Source organism: Nicotiana sylvestris, chromosome 6 (genome assembly GCF_000393655.2).
Source record: "Nicotiana sylvestris chromosome 6, ASM39365v2, whole genome shotgun sequence".
NCBI lineage: Eukaryota > Viridiplantae > Streptophyta > Magnoliopsida > Solanales > Solanaceae > Nicotiana > Nicotiana sylvestris.
Genome location: NC_091062.1, coordinates 44952710 through 44962464, shown reverse-complemented (window position 1 = coordinate 44962464; position 9755 = coordinate 44952710). Strand labels below are relative to the sequence as shown.

The 9755-nt window shown below is 37.3% G+C and overlaps 2 protein-coding genes across 3 annotated transcripts; one reads left to right on the top strand and one right to left on the bottom strand.

The window, feature by feature from the left end:
* The first annotated feature begins 1433 nt into the window (after positions 1-1433).
* Positions 1434-4499, top strand: LOC104230777 (uncharacterized). Of its 2 annotated transcripts, none has more exons than XM_009783652.2 (2): positions 1434-1574; positions 3372-4499. In XM_009783652.2, the coding sequence occupies exon 2, from the start codon at positions 3421-3423 to the stop codon at positions 3916-3918; it is 498 nt and encodes a 165-aa protein (XP_009781954.1). In that variant the 5' UTR covers positions 1434-1574; positions 3372-3420; the 3' UTR covers positions 3919-4499. The 2 variants fall into 2 exon arrangements, with proteins under 2 accessions (XP_009781954.1, XP_009781955.1); XM_009783653.2 differs by lacking the exon at positions 1434-1574 and adding an exon at positions 2353-2605.
* Positions 4500-5901: 1402 nt separating this feature from the next.
* LOC104230776 (chloroplastic lipocalin) lies at positions 5902-9457 on the bottom strand. The gene is made up of 5 exons (XM_009783651.2): positions 9310-9457; positions 8279-8402; positions 7743-7982; positions 7307-7597; positions 5902-6367 (listed from the first exon to the last, which is right to left on the bottom strand). The coding sequence occupies exons 1-5, from the start codon at positions 9381-9383 to the stop codon at positions 6089-6091; spliced, it is 1008 nt and encodes a 335-aa protein (XP_009781953.1). The 5' UTR covers positions 9384-9457; the 3' UTR covers positions 5902-6088.
* Positions 9458-9755: the final 298 nt, after the last annotated feature.

Genomic DNA, 9755 nt, shown 5'->3' with positions numbered 1-9755 from the left:
AAATTCATAGTTTTTTATATTATTTTGATAATTTGATCACACGAGCAAGTCCGTATGATGTTTTTAGACTTACGTGCATGTTTGGTTTGGAGCCTCGAGGGCTCGGGTGAGTTTCGGATAGGTTTAGGCTATGTTGCGCTTGTTTTTGGATGCTTCATCGTCGTTTCTTCAAGCTAAAATGATAAGACATTTAGCAAATGAGGTCTAAATTCAGTTTTTATTGAACCACTAGATCGTATCGGAATTACGGAGCCATAGGAAAAAGAATCATCGAATTTGGACATCGTATGAGGAAGTTATCCTCATTTTCGTGTCGGGAAAAATTGCTCGCTTCTGGTGTATTTGCAAATGCGAACTTTTTCATCGCATTTGCGATGCCTAGTTCGCAAATGCGAACTTTTTGTCACAAATGTGACTTCTGCCAGCCCTGCTTTGTTCGCAATTTGCAAGTATTCGCAATTGTGAACACTGGGTCGCAAATGAAACATCTGAGGCCTGTTAAGTGAGATTTTAGACAGGAATTTCACCCATTTTTCAACTTTCTCAAACCCTACACCTCCATAGGCGATTTTCCAAGGTCCCAAACTTCTCCAAATCATTGGGCAAGTGTCTCTAGTCAATTTTCAACTATATTTTGTGATTATATCTTAGATTTAACATCAAATTCATGAGAATCTAAAGGAAAATTTGGGGAAAAATTGTGAAAACTTTTGTAAAATGATGATTTGAATGACCAAATGGTATCGGAATTAGATAATATTTGTATGGCTGAACTCGTAGCGGAATGAGTGTTCGGTTTTTATAAATTTTATCGGGTTCCAAGGTGTGGGCCCAGGGAGTTGACATTTGTTGACTTTTTGCAAATTGTATAAGAATCATAGTTTTGCCAATTGAAATTATTTTCTCTAGCATTGTTTGATGTATTCTAGTCGTTTTTGGCTAGATTGAGTCGAGCGTTGATGAATCGGTAAAGGAAAAGTTAAATTGAGTATTGAATTGGCTGGATTGAGGTAAGTATCTTGCCTAACCTTGTGTGGGGACTTCCCCTTAGGATTTGAGTCATCTATGCTAATTGTAATTCGTGCATGCGAGGTGACGAGTGTCTGCTCGGACTTATTTGTGGGAAATTTGCTCTAGGGTTCTTAGGTCTTTATGTCCATTATGTGAAAAGTATCCCATTATGATTGAGTTTCCTAATTGCTTAAATTGTCTCTATATGCTCCATATGACGTTGTTAGCTTTCCTCTAATTCGTACCAGTTACATTGACCCTTAATTACCTTAATTGAAGTGATTTCCTTTCTTGTTGTTTTGATACTTCTTGATTGTGAGTTCCTCTATGACTTCGTGCAAACATGTTACATGTCCAATTATTGTGGTTACCGGTGTAGTTATCACGTGCTTATTATGTCTTGTTGTTTTGTTAAGGTTATTGTGCTTCTTGGTTTCTCCGTGATTCTCTTGTTTCTATGTAAGCATACTCTTGGTGGTGGAATTTCCATGTGATTAGATTGTTGGATTTGGGTGATTATTTTTCTCCAACTTTTGAGTAGTTCAATTGACACATTTTCTCTGGTAAACTTTGAATCTCTATTCTCACTGAATACTTCTCATTTTGTCAGCTTCTTGTTGGACTTTTCGAGTTATTTATTTAGATTTTACCTTAAGAATATTGTTGTCTTTCGATCTGTCTCTTCTTTTGATTTCTGAAAAAAAGTTCAATTGTTTTTTCCTCTAATGAGGAATGTAGATGCAAAACTTGATTTTTCTTTCTTTACTAAGTTCTTTTCTTCTCTTTTGCTGATTGGGATGACCTTTTGGGAGGGAGATGGGTATGGTTTTGGTGCCGTAAAGTCAGGAGATGATTTGCCCATTTAGTATACAGTTATGGGTTCATCTTCTGTCAACTGCTTCTCTCTGGATATTCTCCAGCAGAATTTTACTTTTGAATCCATTGCTCGGCTGGTTAACTTTAGCTTTGTTGTTGCTCGGACTATTTTTGGTAGAGAAATATAAAATTTGGAAAATATTTTCAGCACTTTAGAAACCGGAGACATAATTTCATTTAATATCATGCTGCTTTTTTTTTCCCCCAATGTATGCTATTCCATCCTTTTAAACCTCTCATTCTTTTCATTGTTTATTTTCCCCGTTTAAGAAGCTTTCCAGGTGATGAAGGTTGGAACAGACCAGATAATGTATCTTTTAGAGTTAGGTTTTGATTTGGTGTTATACTTATCTACTTTCCTTTTGTGACTATGGGTGTAATTTGGTACTTGTTTTCCATTTTTTACCCTAGGACATACATCTGGTCTGTAGATGTTTGTAAAGATAACACTCAGTTTCTGTCTAGGGGATTACTACCTCTGGACTAAGTTGCGCGGACTCTTCGATTTTGGTGCAGTCCCTGTCCCGATACAAGACGGGGACGAGATACGTCCCGGATTCAGTCAACTGACTTCGGACACTTTGACCGGAGTCCATTGACAAATTGGGGAGAAAAATTGAGATTTTGATTTCTCAAAATCAAAAATAAAACAGATTTAGGACGATGAAAGAATAATGTCCATCTTGGAGAATGAAAGATTGAATTCTACAATATTCATGTAAGTTTTTCATAGAATATCTCTCAAAATTTACAATATTTTTATAGCTCTATTTTTTATTAGCCGAATCCCCGCACCCGTATCCATATCCGGATCCACACCCCCGAATCTTAAAATTTAGATTTCGCCGAATCTGATACTTGGATCCGTCCCCGTATCGGATACCCGCACTCGAGTTCGAGCAACTTAGCCTCTGGATAATGGAGTACAAGTTTCTGCCCAGCTGTGTGCTACCCCGCAAAGAATCCGTTTTGGATATCTTTTAGTTGTGATCTTACCAAATTTCAAGAAGCCTCGCTCATATTTTAGTAAATTTGTAGGGCAGTGAAGTTCATTTTCTTTAATGTTTGAGTAATTACTATGCTACTTGAAGTTTTGTCTTCTATCTATCTGCCAATAATGAGCTCTCATTATAGATAATAGATGTTCCTCTGTGTTTGGATTTTATCTAGGTGAAGTTATTGGCATTTGTCTGGAGGAAGCCGTATTCTTAGATTCTTCTTTAGCTCTTTCGCAGTTAGGCCTGCCGTTTGTGATATCTTATGAATGTATCTCTTTGGCAGTCTGGCCTGCCGTTTGTTATATTCTTCTTTGCCTCTCTACTCCCTCGGGTAGGGATAAGGTCTGCGTACACACTACCCTCCCCAAACCCACTTGTGGGATTTCACTGGGTTGTTGTTGTTGTAGTGAAACTCGTGCCAAACAATGATTTTAGTAATCTAGGCATAATTTATTTGCTCATGAACTGATTGCTACTGCTTCGCAGGGTTGAATTAAATATCTGATAGACAATCCTAGAAAATTTTGAAAGAAGAATGGTTCAGACAGTGGAAGCCAATAAGGGTGGTGGAGGTTCTATTAAAGTTGGAACAACTGGTACAATCTGTTCCTTGATGTCAAGAGAATTAGATTCTAAGAAGTTTTCTCCTCAGACACCGGCTTCATATAGAAGTAAGTCTCCTACTGTTAGTTCTTTCATTGCTGGAAGTGCAACCAGTCCTAAAAGAGTGAAGCCAGGAACATTGAGTGACAAAGCAAGCAGCAGTGGGATGTCTGAGGACAATAAGAAATGCCCTGAAATTGTCAGGAAAACAAAGCACTATAATCGAAAAACTAATCAAATTCCAATACTAAAAAACGACAATGTCTTCGTTGATGGAACTCCTGTGAGGCAGAAACCTCAGAGAAAGGGACCTTACATGGTGGAAATTGTGGACATAAATTGTGGGGATGCTGACAGAACTTGGGCAGGCCCTATAAAGAATCGCCTGAAGAAGCTTGGTTTCTCAAAGCTGTCTGAAAGCCCTGTCTAAATGCCTAATCCTTGAATATCAGCATTTAGATTCCTGTAAGTGAATGTGGACATTGCAATTGATTCATTACATTCTGCAACTTATACCATAGAGCACCTGCTGGGATCAGCTTATTGCTCCCTGTTCTCCTTTTTGGGGGTTTTGGCCGATGATCCAAGCTTTGGTTTGGTGTAACTGCTAGTAGAACCCATATATCTGCAAGTTGGCGAGACTTGTGAGAGCTGTCGTGACAAGTTGTAGCCTATAGAAATATTCTCTTTCTTGCAAGAAGAGGAATCAGAAAGTGCATGGGCTGCCTATCTCAAATAAAGAATTTTTCGTCGCCATATTCAGAGCAACTATGAAGCCTAAGCCATTAACTATATACCTGGATCTATCTTTGCCTAGTAAGAGGGCAAGTAGTGGCAGAGCGACCTTCGTCCAAGGGTTGTCACCCCTTCGCCGAAAAATGACACTGTGTAGTTAGGTAAAAAAAATTCTAATGAAGTGGTTACTGTGGCTTGGTGGTACCAATTGATGCAGCAGTTTTTCTTATGTATGATGAAGTTGTTAACTAATATGCCATCATATCAGCTAGCAAACTGTTATAACCCCCTCCCCCACCAAATCTCCCCCTCCCTTTTTTCTTACTAATGTTTTTATATCAAGTAATTGACCTCTTTTTTCTGAAAAAAGAAATTATGTAACTCAGATCGCCATTCATTTCTAGTTTCCATCATGGCGGACTGATTATCCCCAATGCGTTAATTGCTGGAGCATCCATAGGCCCGCAACCATGCTCGGCTTTTTATGTTCTTAAACTTGTTAGGGTTCACTCACATCGCATATGAAGGGTTCATTTACATTATCTGCTCCCTCTTTAACTAGAAAGAAATTAACGAACAATTTTCTAGGTTTATATTAGAATGAATGACTACTGAAAACAGCATCCACCACAATTTTCTACAACTGCCTAAGAGTTAACCAAGGTTAGATGAAATATCTTCACAAATATTACCATGTCTACTCTGAAATGAAATATCTTCACAAATATTAACATGTCTACTCTGAAATGAAAATGGCTCACCATTAACAACAGGGAATTTCAATTAAACGGTGTTAATTAATAGTGTATTTCTCTCTATCGGGTATTACTACTGAACAGGGTAAAGGGATAAAAAAAAAAAAGAGTGGAATGGGAAGCTTGCTCTCTTTTCACAATTATCAGAGCCAGCTGTATATTAAATACTGGTACTTCTTCCTCGTCTCATTCAAATTAATATCGAATACTCAATCATTTGCTTAATTTGTCATATTTATTCGTCCAATTAAGACTTTGCCGCTATCTTAACAACGTGTAGAATATTATCTTTTATCGTTATTAATGATGAAACATAAAATAATTAGCGGTAATTTTGTAATGAAGGATAAAACTACATTTTAACAAAAAATTCTATTAAGTTTTAAAATCACATCAGCTTGTTGAAGGTGAAGAAAGTTGTAAATAAAATGGTTTTTAACTGCAATATTGAAAAAACTATTAGAAAAACTGACTCCATCCTTTTCTTCAATTATATTTGAATGTTGACATTTAGCTTAAACACCAAGTTCCATTTGGCCTGGGCCGTAAAACTCTTGCTTAGGCCTAACATAAAACACTAATTTGAATGTGACAAATGCTATTGCACCAAACCGCTGCAAATTTTCTATGGTGACCATGAAACACTAGTTGAAAGAGGGTGCGAATAATTACCTACCCAACAGGGATGGAACCAATGGCATAGAGTGATGCGTCAACATGGAACTCCTTAATCCAATCCAAAAACTGAAGAAATGGGGCTAACAACAAACACTCATCTCTATGCTTAGAGGTTTAATCTTGTTCTAGTTCCCAACCGCTACTCTTTTCCTGCAATGATTCCACACTGAGATTCCACGCCCCCAAAAATCTTTTTTTATGCACAGACGCACACACATAAAATTTATATAATGTGAAATAGTATATAATTATGGAAAATATTTCATTCATAATCAAACTTTATTTCAATGTGCATTATCAAGTGTTAGAGCCCACAAGTCATAAAGATAGCTGACCTGAGGCTTCAGGGACCAAATTGGAGTGGGGTTGGTCTATAAAAATATGAACTATACAAGGATACAAAATATATGTCATAAAACTCGAAAGGTTTCACTACTTGAAATAAAGCTCAACAAGCTTCTTGAGAGTTTCAAAAACACTTGTGAATGGGTTGAATTCAACAGCGGCCTTCAACTCTAAATCAGGGAATTGGTTGCTTAGAGCTTGTTGCATTCCTGGCATGGACATCATTGCTGCTAGCTGACTCGTAGACTTCACCTCACAGTCTTGTGGCGTGTCTTTGATTTGGCTTGGATCATATCCGAAACTACCTAAGTAGTTTTTGTATTTCTCTATAAATTTTGGTCCTGGATTAGGTGTCCTCGAGTATATCTGATCGAGGAAAGAAACGCAGATCAATCAGTTTATCAATCATTACTACATCAGATAAATTTTTGTCCTATGATAAACTCAAGCACTTTTGAGAGTTGAAAACTGCAAATTCAGGCTTCAGTAATATGTGAATCAGCCCAACTACTGATAATAAGATGACAAATATGGACTACAATTTTTCTTCAAAATGCTACTGCTGTACTACTATATCTGAGGAATCGCTGGAACAGTCTTCTGACTGGAGAGATGGCAAGGAAAATGAGGTCGATTTTGATTCTACTTTGGGAGTACAGGGTACTCCCTTACCTTTAGACATCAAGTTATTAAGTGGTGGTTACAGGAGTACTGTTGGGTATTATGGTGCAAATTATACAGCTTCAGTTTCCAGAGATTGAGTGGCAACAGAATTGGACTTAAAGTCTAGCACGACTCAAGGGATTCAGCAAAGCAAACAGGCCGCTGAAGTCCTATGGGGGAGAGCTGAATACTAATGACAGTATCCGTGAAAATCTGGGAAGGAGTGGCACTGCAGGCATTGTGAGAAACTATCGAGGATGATGATAGCAGTCGAGCCTACATTTTAGCATTATAGATGCCCCGATATGATTAATTTCCCGCTATTTTCACACAAAAGAAAAAGTTTCCCAAGAGAATATGGCTGTAATTTCTTCATAAGAAAGAGTTTTTTCTAATTTGCTCCCTGATTGGTGTCATTGTATTGTTGTTGTAGTAGCATTAACCCCAAGGTCAGGTGACCCAGTTCTTTAGTAAATAATTCATAATAATGAAAAAAAAGGGTCAAGTGTGAGGTACACTCTGTTGAACACGAAAAATGCAGAAACTATGAGAAGCTCATTTCAGGGATGTATTCTCACATATTGAAGAGAGAGAAAATATCATTTGACTCACGGCAGATATCAAAGAGAAACAGTTGATTACCTGAATGAAGCTTCTGTCTTTAGCTCCAGAAACCAGTGCAAAATTGTCATAATCAGTTGCAATAACATCATAAGGCTCCTTTGGGATGAACGGCAATGTAGGAAACCTAAGGTAACACTTCTCCCTAATCATTTCTTGCCTTTCTAGATCAGTCTCATTTTTCTCCCTATCCTCCTCGGTAAGGCATTGAACCCTTCCCCTTATGCCTGTGATGTAGCCGTCAGGTCCTCCATGAACACAAAATGTGTCTACTTGGATAGCAGGTGCGGCCATATCAACAGTGTAAATGCCCTGAAATAATTTGGAACAAAGACAAACCATTCCAAAATAAGAAATCTTCAAGTATGAGCGTCCAAGAACCAAGGAACCCAAAATATATGCAAAGACATAATAAGAAGAAGGCAATTTTTCAGGTGTTAACACTCTCAACGTTCACCTGGGTGCAGTGGCAATCTTCTTGACCTTGTCCAGCGAATCCACGTTTAAGGGAAGCTACTTCGAACCATCTTCCAGAATACCTGATTGGATCAAAGTCTTTTGCTGTCATGCCTCGCATCATCATCAACTTTCCACCTCCACCATCATTTCCCTTCTCCAGAGGAAGAACCGGTGCGCTGTCTATGGCATTTGCAAGTTGGGACACACTGTTGTAATGAGGAAGATCTGCTGCAAAAGCCTACCAAGAGAATGAAGATACGATTGAAAATTTAACAAAATTTCTGGAATTTTGGCTCTTTGGGTTAATTTATGATATAACACATTCTGAGTTGAAAAATCATGCTTGCCATAAAAATATCTTTGTTTGATAACATAGAGTAAAATATGATTTTTGACCTTCAACTGTCATAACAGTCTTATCAAATCAACCAAATGCTTATGTGCCACTAAATGCACCGGAGAAATAGGATTTTTCTCATGCTATATCTTGATCTCTTGGAACCAGGAGTAAGCAAATAAAGTAAAGATTCTAACCAGGTTACTTTGAGAGAGAAATAGGATCGATGCTGCAAGACCTGAAAAGACTTGTTTAACCACAACCTTACTAGATATAGGACATTCATTACAGCAGCCGGACATCACTTTCATAGGCATCCCCCTACAAGGAAGGAAGAACAATCCCCATTACATGAAGAATGAAACGTGATTAAAAGAAAAGTGAACCTTCAAGCAAACATCAGTCACATAAATCTAATACAAAACCTAAGATGATTGTACGGCCAGTTTTAGGCTATTGATTCCTGCACAAAATTTAGAATGCAAGCAAAACCTTCTATAGGACAACTTCAACACACCACAAGAAAATACCCTCTTAGACGTACTTCCGATTCAGAGGTGCAAAACTTTTCTTTACTGCAAAGCTATTTCTCTCCACTGTATGTATGACGTGCACCTTATCCTCAATCGAGACAAGCATTGAGAAGCCTGTAAAATCCATCTTCTTTAACCTTGAGCACCATCAAGATAGACTATTTATATCATATGTTTTTTTAATGTAATCCAATGCCCATTATCGTGTCATCCCTACTCTTTTATCCGATCAGATCATATCCTCAACAAAATTGACAAAAGTATTACCATCCTAATTTCAGAAAACTCCTCATCATACCTAAAAAGAAATGAAGCTCCTAACCATTGATTTAAAGTGGTAGGTTTAACAAGACAGGCTGCTGGCTGAATTTAACATGAATTTCCCCCAAGTACTAAAATCAGTGAGTAAGCAATTCTCTTACAACTCTCTTTACTCATTTTCTTAACTACTACAGTAGTACATATTGGGTCTGGGTTTAGTACCAAATCTTTTGCATTATTAACCACACAATTGTGAACAACCATAAAGAAAAAGAAAAAACGGGTACACTGTACTATATTAATAGATCACAGAATTAATGATTAGACATAATGCAGAATAGAAATCTTGAATTTGGGAATGAAAATCTGTATCAAGAAAAGAGAAAGAGAGCAACTGAAAAACAAACAAGAGGTAAGAAGAGTGGAGATTGTACCTGGGTTTGGAGGGATACAGTGATTGAAGCAGAATTGGAGGTGATTGTTGGACTACCAAATTGTAGCACACCATTGTGTTAACTGATACAGCAACTTCAGTTCAGTCGTAAGCCAGTTATTTATATATGTAAGGTTACAATCACAGTTGTGTTACTGAAATGTACGAGTTCTAGTACCTGTATAGTCGGACAAACAATTACTATAAGGGGTTGTTTGTAAAATAACGTAAGCATTACCTCTATGATTTACTAATATCTTGTTTGGTACATTTTTCAACTTATGTATAACTAATACATACTTGGCATTATTATATGCATAAGTAATGCATAGAAAATCATGACATTAGTAATATCAAGGCTTTAATGCATGCATTAATATGGTTAAAGACAAAATTGTCCTTAAAGTCCCTTAAAGCTAGAGAATATGGAGGGTATTTTTGTAAGCA